This window comes from Pelobates fuscus, chromosome 6 (genome assembly GCF_036172605.1).
Source record: "Pelobates fuscus isolate aPelFus1 chromosome 6, aPelFus1.pri, whole genome shotgun sequence".
NCBI lineage: Eukaryota > Metazoa > Chordata > Amphibia > Anura > Pelobatidae > Pelobates > Pelobates fuscus.
The window spans coordinates 110,696,332-110,719,703 of NC_086322.1; the positions used below are offsets into that span (position 1 = coordinate 110,696,332).

A 23,372-nucleotide genomic window follows, 5' to 3' on the forward strand; every position below is an offset into this window, starting at 1 on the left:
ATTTTAATTTTAATTGGTATGCTGTCAGAGCACAGCCAAAGCATACCATGCAAATGATCACAATACGGCACTAATGAAAGATTTTCCATAAAAATAAATAGAGGTAAATGAGGAGAGTGGGCTGAAAAAAAAAAACAAAATAGCAATTGTAAAACATACTAAAAAAGCTGGCACATTATTATTATGATTGCCATTTATATAGCGCCAACAGATTCCGTAGCGCTTTACTATATTATGAGAGTGGTAAATTTACTATAAATAGGACAATAACAAGAAAACTTACAGGAACAATAAGTTGAAGAGGACCCTGCTCAAATGAGCTTACAGTCTATAGGAGGTGGGGTATAAAACACATTAGGACAGGAATAATATGGTCTTTGACCATTGGCTCACCTTTGATGATGCTGGATTATTATTATTATTATTTTATTATTTCTATAGAGCCAGCAAATTCCCTAGCGCTGTACAATGGGTGCAACACATTTCATGTTATCTTTATCACCAAAGTCACAACCATGTTCCTCCACTCCCTTGCCTAAAGTGCCCACAAAGTTAAAATTCAGAGGGACATCAGTTTCTCCCTTACTATTATAAATATCAATTTTCTTATGACCTACGTTTTGTACATATGTGTGTGTGTCACCACATCCACCATGGAAGTCCATCATTCAAAAAACATTAATTTATATTCAATCAACACCCAGGTGGTCTTGGATGACTAGGTAAGGTTGATGCTTGTATCCAAGAAAGCAAATAATGGAGTATATCCTCAGTTAGGCTACATATGCACCACCTTTAAGATTGAGACCTATGTGGTAACTGACTACTGCTTAAGAGGAGCTTTCTTCATCATAACTGTCATAGAAATATGGTTACTACTAAAAACATGACTGATCATTGTAGACGGGGCACGTTTGAATTTGTGTTATTTGTACACTCATACTAAAAGTATACTCTTTCATCTGGATAATATGCAGCTGTTTACCATGGCATGATAAAGGAATTCCAGGCACGTTTTCCTTTTTTGATGTTCACATCACAAGATACAAATGTGTATTCCTCAAGCTATTTCAGGATTAGTCAGCTTTTGGCACTTCAGATATTGTGGACTACATCTCCCATAATGCTCTTACAGATATAATGCTGGCAAAGCATCGGGGAAAATGTAGTCCACAACATCTGGAGTGCCGAAAGTTGCCTACCCCTGCGCTGCAGTGTAATAGTGTCCCTGTTAGGAAAAAAAACACTATTTTACTTACCTTTTCTCCCATGCCATGCTCCTTTCTCTATACAGCTGTCCTCACCTACTTAGCTGAAATGATCTACTTCCTAGAACGTGTGTAGGGAGGCCATGTGATTCTCAGCAAGTGTGACTTAGACTTTATAAAAAAAAAGTGATTTAACTCCTAAATAAAAGAGAATTGAGCAGTGAGACTACAGAGTCATGATCTATACACCAAAACCACTAATGAAAAAAATCATGCCTGTAATACGACCCTATAATTTATCAAAAAACTATTCTACATGTCAGTTATTGCTGTACACAGAGGAATAAATATAGGGTGGGTTTTTACAGCAGTGGGAGGAAACACCTGGGGCTTGTGCAAAGCAAAACACAATGGCCCTTACCTTAAAGGAACACTTTACAAAGACGTATTCCTAACACTAAGGTGTGCCTCTGCCCCTGCGAATCCCCCTGGTGTTGTAACAGATTCAATTCTGTCACGGGTTCCAAGGGCGGGTGTCACCATTGCTTTACTCCTCCGCTAGTCCTTGTTACAGATGTGATAATAGTGTTACAGCTCTTTTGATCCCCTCATTATAGTGGATGCAATCAGTCATATTGGGTACAATAAGTGAGTTTATACCTCTTCAAACCATAGGGGGTCTTAGGTTACAACAATGCAGGTCACTCCTAGGCGTCTTGGTGTCTGGAACATAATTGAGTTAATTAACTGCCAAACACCAAGACCCATGGCGAAATATCACATACAAAATAATAATACATTTTTGTTAATAACTATCATTTTGACACATATTCCCACATATTTTATGTAATTGGAAAGCCTGGGACCAAGCACCCTTTTAGAGAAAAAAACGCCCGAGTTATGCATAGGTAAAGTTTTTACCGGGTTGCGGGCATTCTCTAATCCGCCTTAGAGTTCCAGGCCATTTGCGTGTGATTGGTAGTTTTTTGACGGAAAGCTACCCATTTAAAGTTTGACAGGACCGGGGCACTCCTGTGATCTGATCTAGAGTTCCATGAGATTACTAGGTGGTTCCCGGTAGGACGCCCTTTGCTGAAAAGGGTGCAGCAGGGGAGGGAAGAAGTGTTAGTGATATAGTCTTTTAGGGAAGAGAAGGCCAGGAGCCCTGGGTTTGTCCCAAGGGAAAAAGGGAACAAGAACGCATATTATACAATAAGTCATGGCTTCCGTGACACCATCAACTACCGATTCCAGTGCTGTCCCTCAGCGCAGGGTTGCTCTCCACCTACACCAATGTCAGCCAATAGAGGGACCGAATATGCAGTGAGCCTTACCTATAGGAAAGCATTGCCTCAATGCCTTCCTACAGGGTTTTCCTTGATGCTGTATGTCCTCGCGTGTAAAAAAAAAAACCTGCAAGGTTTAAGGGGGACAGTGCACCTAAACCACTTCAAAGAGATGAAATGGTCTAGTTGCCTATAGTTTCCCATTAAGGCGGCACTGTCACCACCCTGGCTCTATATCAATGCTGTACTCTCGCACATGCACCTCCTACCGGAGGAAGTTGTCTGGGCCCACAAGGGAATGGTTCAGGTCAGTAGAACTCCTTTACCTGCCCTCCCTGGCCACTAGATCCCATCAGCTATGCCACTATCAAGGGGTCATTACAAATTCTCCACCTTTATTAGCAAATGTACCAACTAGGCAGGCCAAGGTGCAAATTAAAAATTTACAAAAAATGCAGCAATGTCAGGTATTCCAAACAATCCTGCAATACCTCCGTATTTAAAAAAAAAAAGGAACAGTGCAACCCCATCTGCCCAATACCAGCTGGGAGGGTAAAAAACAAACTCCTTAGTACCCAGATGGAGCACTTTTCAGTTTTGGGTCTTGATTCAAGTGGCTGCTTTGATATTTAGCTACCAAAATAAAACGTGTGCGAAAAACACAAAATAAAATGTAATATGACCATCATGACTGGCAGAGGTTGGTGATCCTGTTATAAGATGCACTTAGTTAGATACCCCAGAACAGGGGTTTATAATGGGGGAGGATGTAGTAAGCAGACAGATATCCCTCCCTTAGCATGCGCACTGAATATAATGGCAGTATAGTTATGTCCTGCCCATTAATGTGAAGCATGGTGTTTGTCTCCAATGCTTACACCAGCGTTCCATCCATGCACACTAACACTCTATAGGAGTACAGGCGCTCTGATCTCCCATGATCCACAGCGGCGGAATAGAACGCGGCGAGCCTGCTATAGGCGGAGTAATCCTTGCTTCCGATTGGCTGTTAGGTGTGTGCTGTCTGTTGCTTGGTAACGGTTGCCATGGTTACCGCTAACGCCGTTTACCAGACCATAAATCCTGGTGGAGTGTTGTGCGGATTGTACCCCCGGAGAGGTGATGACGTCATACCCCCAGGCCCCGCGCAGGACCGGGGTCCCCCGAGAGGTGATAAGATGGCTGCAGAGCCTGGACCTGAGCTTCTGCCCCAAAAACTTCCGCAGGTATCAGACAGGAAGGCAGAAACATAGTACCAGAACAGCGGAGTGGGCCAACATGGAGAGCCTCAGCTATGGCAGAACTACAACTCCCATGATGCTTTGTAAACATTCAATGATTTGAACTGGATCTCTTATTGGCCAACTCAGTATTACAATGATGGGCACTGTGGGACACAGAACTCCCAGTATGCTCAGCCAGCTGTTCTCCTGGCTGTGCATTGTGTGAAATGCATTGCACAGTATTTAACTTCTACCTATAGCACCACAAACTCATGTCATTTTTTAAACATTTGTCATATATACGTGTGTATTTAGGGTTTTCGGTTAACATACATCTTGTACAGAGAACAGAATAGCACTGTTTAGCGATGTTTTAAGAGTTTTTTCGTTTTTGTTCTTTTGCTACTTCCATCTGCTGGTAGCCCATCTGTTTAAAGGACCACTATAGGCACGTAGACCACTTCAGCTCAATTACTCAATTAACCCCTACAGCCCTGAGGGAGTGTGGGGGGACCTAATAACCCTATAGTGCCAAGAAAACGGGTTTGTTTTCTTGGCACTATAGTGCTCCTTTAAAGCGGCTCTGTCACCTTCTGGGGTCTTTCCAGATTTTGCAAAGAACCCAGATAATGACATTGCCACGTGGGTAACTGTGACCCAGGGATGCAGCAGAGCTGAGTTATGCTTGCCTGATTTTATACCTTTGTTGTAGCCATTTTTGCTGTTATGGAGGAGACTGCGGGAGCCTCCATTGGTATTGACCCGCAGGAAGCAAGACAAAACATAATTCCCACAGCTATCGCTAGAGACGGCAGTGGCAAGTGGCAAAAACTGACCGCAGTAGTTTAACTTTTTGCCTAGTTAGGCATTTACCCTTAGTCCTAACTTTGTATTGTATATTGTGACTGCAATGGAATGTAAGTGAAATTCCAAAAGCCTTTATTTTTAAATATTTTTTATTTTTATTAAATATTCACATTTTGGGGGAGGTGACAGAGCCACTTTAATTTTGCTGTTGTGTAAATTTGTTTTTAGAGACCTTTGCAATGGATACATCGCTGCTGAAATCTTCTATTGGTATTACCCAGAAGATATCACATTACATTCCTACGAAAATGGAACTTCCCTGGCTACCAAATTAAGCAACTGGTCCCAGCTAGAAAAGGTGCACAATTTATTTATTATTAATACTTATTTATTTTAACTACATCTCTTCATACTGTGCAATGTGGCTTACTGAAGTTTACTTAACATGAAAATAGTAGAGAATTCAATTGAAAAATTAGGCCGGTATAACCGAGATGGAAAATATCTCAATGAATTTTTATTTATTTATTTTTTATTTCATTTTAGCCAAAACAGTTTAGTTTGCTTGTTAGTTTTTCAAAGTTAATGTAAATAAATCAGACTGTGTTGCTAAGTGGCAGGGACTTTCAAACAAAGGTGCAATTATATTGTCATCATGTCTCCCCAATCACACGAGCCATATGCGGTCCCACAGCTGTTAGTGGACTTTAGTTCTTTATTTATGTGCCAGGTAACATAGTATGAACTTCAGACATTATGTAGATTACTTCACTGTTTCATGCTAAAATACAGTATACTTTGTTTATGTTAAGCTAAGGCATACCTTGGGTACTTTGCAACTGAGGTGTACTTGTCGCTGGGTGACCTGTCCCAGTGGTATTTTAACATTTAAAGGGACATTTCAAGCATCATGGCCTGCAACAATTACAGAGGTCCTTATGGCACAAGGAAGCTATATTTGTGTTAAGGGCTCATGATAGTACAGAAGATACAAACACTGTTAGGTGTGGGATGGTATTAAAAGAGCAAGTCGGTTGTGGTGTGCCGGAACCGACGATGAGGTAGGCCTGTAAATAAAGAGGGCAAAAGTAGAAAATCAAATTTATTACGAAACGAACAATATACATACTTTAACCAGACATATCTTGAAAGGCATTTCTAACTTCTTGTACTGGGTTAGGTATGTATCTAGAGTATGCAGAAGACTTCCAGCGTCCTAGTGACTTGATAACATGTACTGGAATGTTTGCACTGGACGCTGTAGTGGCTGCTCCTATGCGGAAGGAGTGGCCCGAATAGTTGGTTGCTTTTAGGCCTAGTTGTGTAAGTAATGACCTGACGTGGGTCATGAAGGTGGTGGTAGTGAGTACAGAACCTTGTAGACAGAATAGTGGTTGAGATGGTGATGCTAGTAAAAACTGGGTATATGTGTCCAGTAATGTGACGGGGAACCATTCGTTGTGGGTAGGATAGTATCTAACCTCTACCGGAGGTGCGTGTTGATTGGTTTTGGCGTGATGCAGAGCCAAGATATAGTAATCCATGTGTTTTGTTAAGTGTGAGTGAAGCAGAATGTGAGTGGACTGGGTTGTGTTGATGGCGGTAAATTCTCTTGGTCTTAAAAACCCATAAAAAGCTAAATAGATGGCGGTTTTAATAACAAGGTTTGTGTTGTTGGCAAAGGGTTTTAAATCTAGTAGTTTGGATAGATCTTTGAAAATATTGACGTCTATGGGTAGCCTTTGCGCAGTACGTGGGGGTTCGGATCTCTGAATACCCCTAAGGATGTTTTTGATCTGGTAGGAGGACATGAAACTAGTGTTGTTTGGTTGTAATGTTAACATGTGATGTTGTATGCCTGTTAGATATAGCTTGATTGTGTTGTATGATAATTTGAGTTTGAGGTGGCAAAAGGAAGCAAAACCCAACAAGGATGTCATAATGAAAGGTTGTGCGATATTGTGTGATGACAGAAATCTTTTGAATAGAAGGAAAGCCCTGTCATAGGTCTTCCGGGTATTGGAGGATAGCGCTAATTGTGACAATGTCCTGCTATGTTGCATGATAGCGTCTAGTCCATTACTAGTTGTTGGAAAGGTGTAGTGGTCGTGGCTGTGCGTGCAGCTGACGGAAGTATTTGTCGAAAAGCCTGTAAATTGAAACGAGACAAATGGTCAGCAGCCGTGTTGCATACACCTGGGACATGCACACAAACCAAGAAAAAATTGTGACACGCAGCCAGCCAGGTGAGTTTCCTCAAGAACCTCATAATGGTCAGTGATTTGGATCGACCTTTGTTTATGATGTGACATGTTGCTTGGTTGTCTGAGTAGCAACGTACTGACGAACCTGCCCATAGATGCCCCCATGTCACGGCAGCTGCCACAATGGGATATATCTCAAATAGAGCTGAGGTAGTTGAAAACCTCTCCAGGTCCTGAACCTCTGGAGGCCAACTACCCCAAAGCCATTTATTCCTGTAAATTGCTGCAAAACCTGTGGTAGACGCCGCGTCTGACGGTAGGTGAAGAGTCAGACAGTTCAGGGAGGAACATGCTTTTCCCATTCCAGGTGGTTAAAAAGTTTCTCCACATAAGTAGGTCTGCCGTGGCCTGGGTATCCAGGGGTAACCTGTGTGCATCTTTGCTAAACAGTGGGAACATGTGTAGGAGTCGTGAGATGAAAGCCCGGCCTTGAGGTATAATGCGCATGGCAAAATTTAGTGACCCAAGTAGAGATTGTAATTCTTTGCGGTTGCAAGTACCGAGGTGTAAGTAAAGGTTGATGTTGGTAAGAATGTTTTCTATCTTGGTGTGTGGCAGGCTGGCTTGCATGTTGGCTGAGTCTAGTATGATTCCTAGGAAAGTGATGACTGTATCTGGTCCTTCGGTTTTGGTGGCGAAACTGGGACGCCCACCTGTTTAAAAAGACTGATGGTTTCTATGAGGCTACTGGGTGGGGAAACATTCTCTTTGATCAGTAAGAAATCATCCAAGTAGTGTATAACTGTAGGGCATCTGGCTACATTTAACAATAACCAGCATAGTGTTTCGGCGAATATGTCGAAAATGGCCGGACTACTTTTTGAACCAAACGTTAAGCGTGAGAAAAAGTAGTAGTGCCCGGTCCACTCAATGCCATGCAGGTGCCATGTAGGGTGGATAGGCAATAATTTGAAAGCATTTGTTATGTCAGTCTTGCTGAGCCATGCTCCGACCCCTGCCTGCATGATAGCCGTAATGGCGTGATCTATGGTGGAGTATTGAAGAGAAAATTCCTCAGAGGGGATAAGGGAGTTCAGACTTGGTGTGGCAGAGGTGTGAGGTGCAGACAGATCGATGATAAGTCTTTGTTTGTGGGAAGACTTCCCTGTGACAATACCAATGGGATTTGTCCTCCATGTGGTAAAAGGAGAGGACTGAAAGGGTCCTAATAAGAAGCCCTCTGACACTTCTTTGGCTATAAGTGTGCTCACCGCTGTAGGGTTTTGTTGGGCAGATTGCAGATTAGGGCATTCAAGGATTCCTGTAGGCATGTGTATTAGACCAGTATGGAATCCTTGTGATAGACCAGTGATGATGAAGTCTACCAGGTGTCTAGATGGATGTAGTGACAGTAATGCCGTGAGTACAGAAATATTTATATCCGTTAAGTATTGCTTAGGGTACATTTTATTCGGACACATAGTTTTCGCATGTGCCCTAAAACATTTTGAACATATGTGCAATAACCGACATCCGCTGTAATTACATGCACCAACATTAAAATTATTACATATTTGGGATTTCCCCAAAAACTTGATAGGACGTCCCAGTTTATCTTTGGGCGTTTTCTCTGCTGAACCAACGGAACCAGTGCCCTGTGAAGTAGTAGGTTCGTTTGCAGTGGTTGGACAAAAATTGGCCGTATGGGCCATGGAGGAGCAGTATGCACAGGCCGGTGCTCTTAGACCTGCAAAGTGTCTGCAGAAAATGACCGTATCAATCTTACTCCAGTTGGACCTTTTCCCGTACTGAGAGAAGGCGCCAGACACTTTGGCAGAAAAGGATCTATGGTAGTCATAGAAAGCTGACCCACCATATTTGTTGCCCAGGTCCACCAGCCAAGGCCAGATTAAGAGCCCAGTGGGCCTGGTGCTGACAATTACGATGGGGCCTAATTACAGAATCTTATTGTCCAAAAACACTAAAACAGTCATACCTCTCAAGCGTCATGTATCTGATGGAGATGGTGTTGGAGAGAATCTCAAAGGATCTTTCAAGTAAATCCATACCCCCTAACAGCAGTGTCCAGTGAAATAGGAAGTCAATGGGCGTGGTAAAAGGTGGGCCACTGACGCGAATCACGTGACCAGAACTGCCAAAAGGGCGAACATCCCAAAAAAGAATTGGAAGGCCAGCCTGGCATCAGTGTCCCTCTGAATCACAGTGTCAGTATCCCCATGTTGCCCAGTCCCCATTTTTCCCAGTGTCCCCCGTGTCACTAGATACTAGGGGACACTGAGAGACATGGGGAAACAGTGAGACATGGGGACACAGAGACCCAGGGACACTGGGAGACATGGGGGCACTGAGACAGTTGGGGACACTGGGAGACATGTGGACACAGAGAAATGGGGAACCATGCAATGGGAGACTTGGGGACACTGAGACATTTGGAGACACTAAGACACTAGGGACACTGAGAGACATGGGAACACAGACACTGGGAGACTAGGGGACCCTGAGAGACATGGGGACACTGAGACACTTGTGGACATAGACATTGGGACACTGTATCCCAATGTCCCTATGTCTCACAGCGTCCTCATGTGTCTCAGCGTCCCCAGGTCTCCCAGTGTCCCCTAGTGTCTCAGTGTCCCCATGTTTCCCTGCTGACTTTCCCCTCATTCCACACTTCCCTGAGCTGTAGTCTGTCTCTGCAGGCTGGGAGCTGCTGTCTGAACTCTCTGTGCTGTGTAGCTGCTCCCCCGCGGATTAGTGAGTAGAGAGAGGCAGGGAGAGATATGCTGTAACTTCCTATCCCTGCCTCTCTCCACACACAGTGACCCCTACTGTCTGGTGCTGCTATTGCAGCGTAATCTCTGTTTATACTGAGAAGAATATCTGCATTTGTATTGCCGGTATTACTGCAATACCGGCACGGCCAGGCATCCTCAAATACCATCTGTGCCAGTAAAATACCAGTCAGTTTGTAGAGTAGTGTGTAAAATAAAAAAATTAAAAAAGTAAAAAAAAAAAAAAAATTTTTTTTTTTAAAATGGGCCTATTCCATGGGCCTGGGCCTGGAGCTGCAGCTCCATCAGCCCCTATGTTAATCCGGCCCTGCCACCAGCCTGTGTATATACAAGTCAAACTCCTCACGTCTGTGGGGATATACAGTACACATCACATCACGATAAATACCAAAAGCTAAAACAAATTCTGGAATAATAAGTTTCCTATTTAAACGTGCATCCCTAGCTTTTATCACCACAGAAACATCGTCATAAGCGTATGTTTTATGTTCCACTATATCCTGGGAGGCAATTAGTAGTGAGGCCAGATTGACATCTTTACCTTCCAGGATATCTTTTTTGAGGTGTTCGGGTATCATGTGGGCAGGGTGAACCTCTTTGTCGTCCGAGGTGATGGCTGGGGAGACTGATTGCAATCCAGCCACTGCCGTGGGGATTGCCGCGGCCGTTCCAGCCATGGTGAGGGCTGTAGTGACCGATTCAAGTGTCTCCAGCCTAGAATTGACCTTGCTCATAGAGGCCATGAGGGATGTGAGCATGCCATGTATGTCTCCTGGGTTAGACTGGCCAGATCCCTCCCCGGCGTCCCTATTATCGGTTGAGGTGTGCAGTAACTTGTAAAGTTCTGCTTTCCTTGCTGTTGCTGGGAAAGGGATTTGTCGTCTCCTGAGTTCGCTAGTGATGCGAGGGATAGTCCATGACCTGAAAGAAGCTGGGCTAGCCATATCCTCCTCCTGTGATGGGGTGTTTGCTCTGGCCGGAGTACTCGGGATGGAGAAATCCTCTACCCCTTCTTGAGACATACTAGATGAAAAAATATATGGTTAGCGTGAAAACCCCAGGGGATGTACTGGCAAGCTAATTATGCCGGATAAGGCGAAACATTAATCTTGTTATTTGGTGACAGGTGAGGCCCTTCTAGTTGCCAAGTGGCTGTGAGAGGCTCTATCTATGCGTTGGCGCGAGGGGTTATTGAGGCCGCCCGACATAGCGGCAGGAATTCGTAGGCCTCTCGGTGACAATAAAAGAAAAACAGGGGAAGGGAGTGACAGGTGACGCCCTCTCTATAATTTTGCGAGGCGCCTAACTTACGTGTGGCCCGGGGGGCATTACCTCCGAAACGTTGAGGCGGGGTGTTGGCCTCGCGGACCACTAACCGATAGGCAAAAGCCCAGAGGGGAGATACCTATTTGGGCCTATAACCCCTACCAAGTCCTATGTAGAGATGGAACCGTATGTGATATACGGTGTGAGCAGGCTTAACGTACCTGGTAGTATGTAAGTGTTTGATAAGCGACAGGTATAGAAAAACCTGGAAAAACCTAGAGGTTGGAAACAAGATATGCAAAGTGTGAGATTTGGATCCTTTGATGCCAATGTAGACTAAAAAACTGTAGTGAGTTTATATATACATATGTAAGGGAAATGTTCATGAATGGTAGTTACCTAACTGGTCATGTTATGTGGTAAGGTCTGATATTGGGTATTTGGTTTGTGTAATGTGTCTCTATGGCGACAAGAGTAATGAGTATGCTTGCTAGTGTTTGTAGTCTAATATGGTGTAGTATTGTGACCATGTAGTTTAATTTAGGGCGTTAAATATAACTTCTAAAGAAGTATGTAAGAAGAAAGTAATCATTTTAATTTTATTATTAAACACTGAAAAATGACGTATGAGTCGTTGAATCAAGGCGTGTGACTTAACCCGAAAGTTCATGAGATTTTTTAAGACCGAGTTCTTGTGTATGTAATTTGAGTACATAAAGAAAAAGTCAGCATATGAAACGTGCCATGTAATGAAAAGTGTACATGGTGTGTTTAAACAGAACAAAACCCTTTTTTTTTTTTTTTTTATAAGTGCTGATGGGAGGTACACAAAATAATGTAAAGTTTGTTCAAGCAAAACTCTGTATATGTATACCAGGACTAATATATCCCAATCTAATAATACATTGAGCCCTAATCTAAGTACAATTTATGTGAAACATGAAATGGGAAGGATATGCTATGATCATCATATGTATATAAAATACAGTCTGTGGTCACACTGTGTACCTAATGAATAGTCACTTATAACTGACAGGTTGCTCTATAGCTTGAGGAAACTTCGTAATATAAAATTAAAGAATGATCTAATTAACTACGCATGCGCAAACTAAAAAATCGTGCTTGTAATCCGTATGTCTTGACTTTCAAAAATCAAAAAATGTGCACTGTTTTTGATGCCATACCAATGTTTCAAGATGTTTACGTATTTGTCTGCACCAGCTGTTGTGGCAGTGCAAACGGTTGTTACCACTATGCACGAATAAAATAAAGAATAAAAAAAAAAAAAAAATACAGTCTGTGGCACTCAATGAAAACTATAATATGCTTATTTAAACCGGATAATCCTAATTGCCAGGTACTAAAATCTTATAATATGATAAAATAGCAACAAACTGTGGATACTGATATGTAGGAGGGAGAAAGGCAAAGCATAAGATTGCTACATACTCAGTACAAAGGTTTCCGGAAACCAGAGGGTTAATTCGCCTGAGACTTGGCCGTAAAGCGTGTGGCCGTAAAGTAAGGCTGTATAACGATCGCGACGCCGTGGGAAGTGATCCGGGCGACGGACTTACGTTTTAGAAGTCCTGAGGACTCGATCAGCGAAGAAGACCGGGTTTTTTGTGCGTGGCTGGCCGTGGAAAGACCTGTAAGGAGTTCCTGGACACAGCTAACACTGATGAAAAACGCGGAGTTTCCGAAAGCAAGATGGCGCCGTCCGTGAACCGGAAGTGGATTCAGGATGTAGCGCTGACCTCGAGCGGTATGGAGCCAGGTAAGGGGTGTCCCTTTAGTAGGGAGAAGGTGAGTCATACACCCCTCCCACAATTACAGGCCAAAAGGCCTTAATACATATCAAAAACACATTGTTTCACTAGTATCCAAATCCTTTGCTTGGAACAGCATGATTTGTATCTCTCTTCCCCATCGGAAACAAAAAGTGCTATCCACTCATTAGACGGTTACTCTAAGCACCATCACCACTTCAGTGATTTGAATACTTCAGCCATTCAATGGCAGTTGGATCAGCCTTCAGCTTCTGCAGCTCTGCAGTTGTCAAATACATTACCAGTGCTGGAAAAACCCTCAGAAGGCGACAGGCCCAAAAAATCACTTCGTCAAATTTCCAGGTATGATGACTCGAATGGTCATGCCCCATGTCCTGCCCTGTAACTTCCCAAAATACCATAAAACCTGTACATGAGTGCACTGTTGTACTCGTGAGACATTGCAGAACACAAATATAAGTGTTTTAGGGCAGGAAAATGTATAAAGACAATATCTTCCGTGAAAGTCCAGTTTTTGTGTGAAATATGGCAGAAAACAAATAGTTACAAAACCTGGCCAAAATTAGTGTTCATAAGTGGCTACTAAAAAAGACTGGACATTCCCCATTTTGAATAACCTGAGCTGTCTACTTTTGAGAATGGTATGCCAGACATCCCAAGTCTTCCGGTAGGTCCGGGAGACTCCCGTATTTGTAGTGAGACTCCCTGACACCCTCAAGTGTCAAACAATTTCCTGGAAATCACATACACAATCTGATATTATATTTTTATATATATATTGAAAAGTAGTGATGGTAGCACTCACGGTCTTCAGTTAAAAATCTTCTTTATTCAACAAGAATTAAAACATAAGGTCTAGGATCAACGTTTCAGTCCTCTCTTAGGACTTTCATCAGGATCAAAGTCCTAAGAGAGGACTGAAACGTTGATCCTAGACCTTATGTTTTAATTCTTGTTGAATAAAGAAGAAAAGATATTTAACTGAAGACCGTGAGTGCTACCATCACTACTTTTCACTGGATGTTTAAAGTCCCAGGTTAAGCACCCGGCAAGTATACTTTATTATTATAGCCTGAGTGCAAGGATTCTTCATTATTTTATATATATATATATATATATATATATATATATATATATATATATATATATATATAATCACAGATTATATATATATATATATATATATATAATCACAGATTATGTGTGTGATTTCCAGGCTAAAATATATGATAAATGCCCTCAATATATTAGGGGCATTTAGCATATATTAAGAAACCCTCCATTAATATTATTTCTGAGCAGGGGCCTGGTCAGCTGCCTGGCCCTTTAAGAGCCAGACCGGCCCCTGCAGTATCTGCTGGCTGGGAGGAAGTGATAAACAGCCTGTCACTTCCTCCCAGCTAAAAAGACAGCTGAGCCGGAGGGAGTAGACTGGAGGAAGCTAAAGCACACAGGCAGCATGGAGGCAAGGGGAGGCTGGAGTGAGATACATGCTCACTCCCATCAGCCTCAGCCAGGACACAAGGTAAGCTAAGGGTGGCTGCAGATCAAATTGTAATGCCGTGTGTGTGTGTTTTTGAGTGAGTGTATGTGCCAGTGTGTGTCAGTGTGTATATAGGCAAGTGTGTAGCTGAGTGAGTGTGCATGCATGCATGGCAGTGTGCATGTGGGGTGTGCAGTTGCTGGAGAAGCCACCTCCCTGAAATGAGCTTTTGCATGTTGGGATGTCTGGTATGCCATGACGGCTGTAATACTACTTCCTGGGCTGCCATATGGTCTGAAAGGCAACATATGCCCATCAAACTAATCTGGCAAATGTCAATGTGTAAGAACTGAAATGGGCAAGCCCTACATTGGACTCGGTAACTTTATAAATCCTCACAAAACTTGTACTCCCCCCTTCCTCTAGGTACTTTTTAGTGTAAACCATATTGCTGTTTCTTCGGCCAACGTCTCAGTTTGACTGAGCAGACTTCAACATCCTAATAAAAGTTTTCTCAGTAAACCTGAAACGCTGACTTACATCAATAAGAAGACAACTTATGATTTCAAATAATTTATTGATATTTCAGAATTCCTTACGGCACAAAAACAAAAACCTTGTGTCTTCAAGTAAACTTGTCATGACAGATATATACATTTTCAGTCTTCTAGCCATCTGGCTGGACTCCTGTTATACAACTAAGTGTTTATTCCCTTAACAATGTGAAAAGCTCATATTTTCATTCGTTTCCTGCTTAGACCATCGATCTTGTTTCAGTGGGTGTTACACTTGTTGTAAGACACATTTCCTGCAAATCCCTGTTTGGGAAGCATAGACTTTCCTTTCTACTGCAATCCTCTTCTCAGTGGTCTTACGTGTTCCCAACATGCCCCATTGCAATTTATTATGAATGCGGCGGTGAAGCTCATCTTCCTGTCCGCTCGCACGTCCCATGCCTCATCCCTCTGTCAGTCACTGCATTGGCTTACCGTAAGAAATAGGGCTCAATATAAAATTCTGGTTCTTGCTTTCAAATCTCTTCATAATGCTACTCCCATCTGACTATCCTCCCTAATACACAAGTATGTTCCGTCTAGGTCCCTATGCTCTGCCAAAGACCTGCATCTATCTGTTCGTACTCCCACTTCTGATGCTCGCCTTCAAGACTTCTCTAGGTCTGCACCGTTCCTGTGGAACTCCCTTCCCTTTTCCGTTAGACGCTCACCCAGTCTCCACTCCTTCAAAAAAAATCATTTAAAAACTCCCCTTTTCACAAAAGCATTCCAATGAAATTAATGGCTCTTAACTGATTCCTCTCCTGCAACTGTCATTAAAATAACTCACACTAAGTCTTCAGTGAATACTATTCTATCAATCTACTTCCCTAATACTTCCATTACCTTTTGTGTCACTTTACCCCACTCCTTCTAGTATGTAAGCTCATTGAGCAGGGCCCTCAATCCCTTTGTTCATGTGTGTCAAACTTGTATGGTTACAATTACATGTTTGTTAGTCCACCCATTGTACAGCGCTACAGAATTTGTTGGCGCTATATAAATAACATAATAACCGGTTAAAAGTTCCCAACACTTTATGCTTTGTGTAAATAAAACTTTATTTGTTCTCTGTCTCCATTCTTAGATTGTATTCTAAAGTTGCTGCAATAAATCATCCTGGCTCTTTCTCTCCTCTCTCACTGTTTGTTGCTGGTGCTGCTCTGACGTAGAACATGCCCCTCCCACCTACTTTCCCTTGCAGGAATCTCGACAGTGAGCTGTAGTAATTATGGTGCTTGGACTGTTCCTTTTAAATTCAGTGCAGTCAGTAACAATGGCAGATGATTGTTTATATCTTGTGCATTTATATGCCGTTAGTTGATAATTAATATATATATATAATTATAATTTATACAGCCTTGTGTTAATGCTTTGGGAGCTATTTCATACACTACATAGCATCAGTTTAATAGATTAACAGAGCTTTAGAAGGTTAACCTGACTTTAGAGGTTGTTGTGTAACCTGTCATAATTTGATTAATGCATTTTAACTTTTGTTTTATTGCAGTTTCTCTTGAAAAGAAGTTTAAATATTTCCAAAGAATTAATTGATGGAACTATGCATTGCAAACCTGGTGCAGCAGAATTAATACTACAAGATATTTATGTAATGCTAACTAACAAACGGTGAGTGTTTTTATTCTACATTACAGCAATTGCAATTCTTCTGAATATGTAGGAGCCTAGTTACTGGAGGGGAATACAGATGGCAAGCAGCATTACATTTCTAAAGAGAGAAGAAGTTCCCTGTGTGCAGATACATTTTGCATACCTACAAGAGAATGGCTGAGGTGCCTGAGTCAGTTAGAATACAAAGTTGGAAAAATGTAAACAGTTTGATTGTGCAAACTTTCTTCGACCATCGCCTCCAAGGCTCTGTTTATTAGAGCCGGGACTGTACCCTACCATACTGTGATGCCATGCACACATACGCAGTGCTGTCACAGTCGTACATTGATAATCATTGCATGCATTGATTCTCTATGGCGGAATCGTAGGCGCATCGAGGCAATGACATCATGTTTGTATGAGGCTGCGGCAGCGCTAAGAAAGTTGGTGAGTAAATAATTTATATTCCTTTTTGCAGGCTGAGGGGTACTTAAATTAAGTAGGGACATGAATACTGTAGCGTTAAAATAAAGATATGTATTCCTAAGGCTACAGTATTCCTTAACCCCTTAAGGACACATGACGTGTGTGACATGTTATGATTCCCTTTTATTCCAGAAGTTTGGTCCTTAAGGGGTTAAATTGTTAACGACAGTAGGATATCCAAGAACAATTATACAGGATTCTATATAAAGAGCCATTCTAGAACAAATGTCTAAATGTAAAAAGTTGAATAACATACATAAGCCATGAAACAAGCCAGGACTCGAGTAAAGTTGTATCAATAATTTTTAACCTTTTATTATTCTATATTAAATGAACACTAGCCAGATGAATGTTCAAAACTGGATAAACCAATCTGCATTATTCTTTCCTGGGTTATGCTAAACCATATATTTTCAGAATCAAAACCGTACAGGACAATGAAGTAGACTTTACGGACTGGTATTATCAGGAGGGTTTACCTATGGTCGCAAGGTCAACAGCCACAAAATCTGTAAAGAGCAATATTACTCTAAGTGAAATTCTCGCAGAACCTGATCTCAACATAAATAAGCAGAAGATTCAAGCTCTGATGGAATTACATGTGCAACACAGGCAGCAGGAAAGGATTCTTGATCCGAGTGAGTATTTCTGTAAACGTGAAAAGATTAGTAGGTGGTAAAACAACGTGAATATGTAACTGTTCAGTGCCATTTCCATTTGATTATTCTTGTCACCCTCTAACATGCGTCTGGACCACCACCAGCTTTGACGTTTCTTACGGAAACCTGTACATAATCATAGATATGTCTTTGATTGCTTGTCTTAAGTAATAACACCAAAGCATCAGTCCCTGTTGATAAAGTGATGGATAAAATAATATACCGTATATACTCGAGTATAAGCCGACCCGAATATAAGCTGAGGCCCCTAATTTTACCCCAAAAAACTGGGAAAACTTATTGACTCGAGTATAAGACTAGGGTGGGAAATGCAGCAGCTACTGGTAAATTTCTAAATAAAATTAGATCCTAAAATTATATTAATTGAATATTTATTTACAGTGTGTGTATATAATGAGTGCAGTGTGTGTGTGTGATGCAGAGTGTGATGCAGAGCCTTGGTGGGGGGGTGGGCATTTTTATTATTATTTTTTAATTATTATAATTGTAATATTTCTTCTGTTATATTTTTTTTTATTATTATTTTCTTTAATATTATTTTATTTTATTTTTTTTCGTCCCCCCCCTCCCTGCTTGATACATGGCAGGGAGGGGGGCTCTCACTCCCTGGTGGTCCAGTGGCATTGGCAGTTCAGTGGGGGGGAAGGGGGGCTGGCAGAGAGCTCTTACAGCTCCTGTCAGCTCCCTCCTCCTCCGCGCCGGTCCGTGCAGCTCTTCTGTCAGCTCACACTGTAAGTCTCGCGAGAGCCACACTATGACCCCGCGGCTCTCGCGAGACTTACACTGGGAGCTGACAGAGGTGCTGAACGGACCGGCGCGGAGGAGGAGGGAGCTGACAGGAGCTGCAGGAGAGGTAAGTGCTTCCTGCCAGCCCCCACAGCCCCCAGTCTGTATTATGGCAATGTTAATTGCCATAATACAGACAGTGACTCGAGTATAAGCCGAGTTGGGGTTTCTCAGCACAAACAATGTGCTGAAAAACTCTGTTTATACTCGAGTATATATGGTACCTTTTTTTTTTTTTTTCTGCTAGAACGATTTAATGTAAAACCAACAATGGGAGAACGTGCCATTCGTCTTCCACCTTCATCTGAACAAACAGAAGATGACGATAACCTGTCTAAAAGATCCTCCTCTTCTACTTCAAGTGAGTGTTTTAAACACATCTAAACTGTGTATGTAAAAAATGTACCTAAATCAAAGATTAGCTATGGATGTACTGCTATTTTCCCATGTAAAATCTATTCACAACTCATCTCCATGATCATTAGTTGGCTCATGATTATTAGTATAGATGTAGAAATGCAGAGCATAAATTTACACTAGACTCCATATTAATTCCATTGTTGTGCACAATAAACAATGTGGTGAAATATTTGGGCAATATCAGCCTGTTTTGGAGAAAAGAAGAATATATGAGTTTGGACTTACAATGTTTAAACACAATCTAAATATCTACCAGTGATGTGTCTATGGAACCATTGAGTTACATTGTCTGAAGTCATTAATTTGTGTTACAGAATGTTGCTTAGAAAGGAATGAAACCCCTTGATCATTTAATAATTAAAATGACAGCACAAGCCTTAAAGCAGTCTACATCCATTGCTCATCATTTCTGTGCATGTGATAACGAGTGAATTATGTAAAAACCGTAAAAAAACGGCAGTGGATGAAGCTGAATTTGGCTATATTAGACATCTATCTCCCTCCTGCAAAAGTAGTTGTGGTGAAGACAATGCGATGAAGTGGCTCTGTCATTTATTTATTTTTGATCCGCCCGGTATCTTAATGATTATTTACCTTCACCCCTATTTCCACTTGCCTTTCGTTATATTTTTGTGTTGCATTTTGTTTCTCTTAATTGTAACATACAATGGATAACAAACATTAGTGCATTCCTTTTTTCTCCTTTTGCATTATTTTTGTCGATCGAGTCACATCTGGGCATTTTCCCTTAAGTTCTGACTTGTAAGGCTGGGTGTTGAGCTTTCAACCTTTCCTATGCAATACATATATAGAATGTTTTCAGCAGTTGATACTTTTTATAACTTTGTAAATTAAGTTTTTCCTTACTTTTATAGGTACTTCAGATATCCGAAGCAAAACCAGTGTTCAGTTCAAAGAAATTAAAGTCAAACAAGCCGATAGAAGCTTTGTATTATCAAGCGTAAGCTCACTGGCATCTTCTTTATCATGAAGTTGTAATAAGTGCCCATACACATCCACATTGAAATGCAATTGTACTTGAGGTTTCAATAAATGGTGTTTCTTTAAATGTTTGTTGCACTTTATTGCCTTATTATTTATTAAATATAATGCAAAATCCAAAATGTCATACTGATAAAAGTCCAATACGCTCCAGTAGCCAATTACTGACCAAATCAAACTGGCCAAGCTATTAAAGCTACATAAAAACAGTAGGTTTCTGAAATAAAAGCTAATGTACCGACAAGATGAACATTAGCCTGTAGCAGACTGATTAGAAAGTGAAAAATGTAGCGAAAGAAAGGTCCAAAGTGTAACGGACCGTTTCACTTACAAGAGGATAAAACCCAGTTTAGGCGATAATCCCCTTTTCCATAGACCAGCAGCTACTGCAAGCACCAATCTCCCGGACTGCAAACTGTACAAATCTTCCAACTCCCGAACTGGAAACGCACGAACCCTGGAATAGCTGAACAGGAAAAGCATATAATCCGCTTACACTCCTGGCAGTCAGCATACAATCCAATTCCCCCAAAAATGAGACGACACATCGGTTTGAGGGTCAAGCAGAATCTCAGGTCTGGAACACCCAGCCTGCTTTTTATTACAGTTGTGCACATACAGGACACACCCAGGGGGAGGCATAAAACAACCAATCAAGTAACAGTACAACCCACACATCCCCTCCCCTCAGATAAGCAATTAACATAATTATTACATACAGTAAAAATACAGTTTCCACACATACTCTGTAACTTTAAAACCATACATCACATTCACATACAAAATACATATCCACAATCAATCCATTCAGGGGAACAACATATTAAAAAATGGCATGAATCCGACCAGGGGTTCAAAAGTTAGTAAAAGTATCTTTTGTTCCCCCTGGCTGGCAGTATTTTAATCAAAAAGTAAAACGGCAAACAGTAAAAGTAAAAACATCCCCACAATGCACCCTGGCTTCCTCCCTTCTGCCCTGGAGATAATTGGAGAAGTAATCCAATTATCTCCCAGGTCAAAGACAAAACTCCATTACACATGTGGGGACCTAAATACAGGATAATGTTTTTAAAATATATAAAGTCACTTTTATACATTAAACACAGACATGTAACATATCCCCAGATAGCTCAGGTCTGCGTGCACATTATTAGGTGAATGGCACGCAGACCACACAAATACAGTTTAATTGCCATGGAGCCAAAGTCTTTCCCATAGTCTTTCATTATATGAATAGGCTCCATGGCATAGCTATCTGGGGGTATCACCGCTCACACAGGGCAAGTACCGAATGGCCCCACTGTGTTAAAAGGGCCAAAATGAGTGACATGCACTGTTAGGGCCGAATACGTTTTTTGTAAAAGGGCCCAATCTCCCAGGGCCATAGTCCAAAGGCAAGAGGCGGGCAAGCAGCCCCCTCCAAGGACACGTGGCAAGGTCGGTTTCGCCACACAAAGCACCCTACCTTCTTTGTAAAACATGATGGGGGTAGTGTTATGGTTTGGGTAGGTATAGCTGCTTAACACATCGTCTACTCAAGTCTCGGCATGAAGCCAAGGTAAGGGAAACACATTTCAAAAGACACAGTGTTATACTTGTTAATGCAGACATGTGTGGTTCTGACAAATCCGGAGGTCCCTATGGCATGATCCTCGCTTGCTGTTTTACAAGTGTTCCATATCATCCATATTTTACGCTTACATACTTGCTTGGTCACCCTTGGTTTTGTTTAAGCCGTGAAAATGCACCCAGAACTGGAGGACTGTGCTTGCACCACTATAACCGCATGTAGAGGTTATTTATTTATAAAATATTTTACCAGGAAGGATAAATTGATATTTCTATTGATTGCTTTTTGTTTTGGTTATGGAGCTTAGACAACCTGTTTAAATTTAAATCTCTGCTGACAAGCAAAACATGAACAGAACTTTGCATGACACACAGGCTATAAATAGAGTGGAAAATGTCTAGTATTCATAAATAACCAGTGTTTCTAATCATTCTAATTCTGTTTTTTTTTTTGTCTCTGTAAGAGTCTATCAATATTATAAATTCATATTCTCATTTATAAAATCATGATTTGTTGATGGTTATTAAGGGGTTGCTTTTGGACAGAAGTTTGTTAGAAGGAAACGACTTAATACTTTTAAAAGAGAACACACACACAAAGATTGTCAATAGTTTATTTGAATGACTGAGTTGCATCAATTTGTATATAGTTGTGAAATATTGTACAATAATTCTTACCTAGAAAGTATTTAAAAGCAACCCCCTGAAAAACAATGTAATACATTTATTGCCTAAAATCTTTTAAAATGGATAACCGAAGAAAAGTGAAACAAACTGAAAAAATATATGCTGCTAAAAAAGAGAACCTTTTATTTATAAGAAACACTATGACCATAATGAATCTGTTTAGTTTATTTATTAAATATAACATTTGTATAAACAATTTATGTAAGGGAAATGTATATGGTAAAAAAATGTAGGCATTCATCTTTCTATTAAGTGCTGTACTAGACACATTCAGTTACAGTACAAATTGTATGCTAAAATTTACATTAATAAATCTCACAGTTTAAATTCTTTGTTTGGACATATGTACAGCATTCGCATGAACAAGAACAATCAGAGAATTTGTTCGAACATTTTAAGAATTTTGTGACCCTGTGCGGAATACATGTAATCTGCATACATGTGACACAAACTCTTAAACATAGAATTCTGGTCTTTGGGTATTTAAACCATTAAGCTCATTTCCCATATTATGTACTGGGTTTAACAGGATATTACCATTGCCAAACACAATGTTTATAAACTATAGCTGCATTGGTTGGAATAAAAAAAAAAAAAAATTAAAATAGAAACAAGCATGATAATTTGTTCACTAAAAACGCACTGTTTGTTAAAGCATAAATATGTAAATCCAATCCACACATTTATGTATTATCATGTGTTAAGCAGCTTTTTACTAAACAACCTCAATAATGAGGCATATATAAACAACCAAAATTGATTCAGAAAGGATTTAGTCTTATTCCTGTTCCTAAAGGTGAAAACGGATTGACTTTTGCCCACATTAAAGCATCGTTCAATGAGATTGCAGACTTGCCATCCTCAAGAAAGAACACAGGGCCCTGCAAAATCAAAGGGACATACTGTTAAACATTCACAAGTGTTATCCTACCTACTGTGACAGTGATTAGGTTGATACGTTAGTACACCTTACCATGTATAATGCCTGGTATTCCTATAACCATTCATTGTCTTTGAAGCTAATTTATAAATTTACCAGCTTATAGGGACAGTTGCTGAAGTGTTGTAGAAGTTAACTGCACGCTCCTTTGTTTTAATTCATAAAAGTGCCAATTAAAAAAGAGCAACACTTTTATGAATTCATTTGTAAACACTCTCTGGCCGTCAAGCTTCCTGATTCACTCCACATGAACGATCATACAAGTGGAAGTGAGAGATTCTATCCATGCTGCCCTATGACAAGCAGTCTAAAAGATGATTGACACATTCAAGGCCAGGCATGCCTAATTCCATTGGGAAAGGAAAGGCAGACTGTCGTCACTGACACTATTTCTAGGCAGAGTAAAGCAGTGGAAAGACATTGTGGAGCACCTGGCTGTTGGGCAGACATTGTGGAGCACCTGGCATAGATATGGTTAAAGAAGCACTCCACACGTTAAAGCTGAAATTGTGTTTTAACACGGTATTGTTCTTTTAAGTAGGACATAGCAGAATCTG

At 40.9% G+C, this 23,372-nt stretch overlaps 2 protein-coding genes across 3 annotated transcripts in view; one reads left to right on the forward strand and one right to left on the reverse strand.

The window, feature by feature from the left end:
• Nucleotides 1-3,479: 3,479 nt before the first annotated feature.
• On the forward strand, nt 3,480-19,690 carry SPATA4 (spermatogenesis associated 4). Its single transcript, XM_063460012.1, has 6 exons — nt 3,480-3,720; nt 4,753-4,882; nt 16,145-16,263; nt 17,149-17,369; nt 18,445-18,558; nt 19,493-19,690. Exons 1-6 carry the CDS (start codon nt 3,617-3,619, stop codon nt 19,606-19,608), a joined length of 804 nt encoding a protein of 267 aa, XP_063316082.1. The 5' UTR covers nt 3,480-3,616; the 3' UTR covers nt 19,609-19,690.
• A 2,353-nt stretch (nt 19,691-22,043) lies between these two features.
• The window catches only part of WDR17 (WD repeat domain 17), a 110,583-nt gene continuing 109,254 nt past the window's right edge, over nt 22,044-23,372 (reverse strand). For both annotated transcript variants that reach the window (XM_063458160.1, XM_063458159.1), the window contains one exon: nt 22,044-22,756. In XM_063458160.1, the coding sequence (XP_063314230.1) occupies nt 22,637-22,756 (120 nt within the window). In that variant the 3' untranslated portion in view covers nt 22,044-22,636. The remainder of the gene's footprint in view (nt 22,757-23,372) is intronic.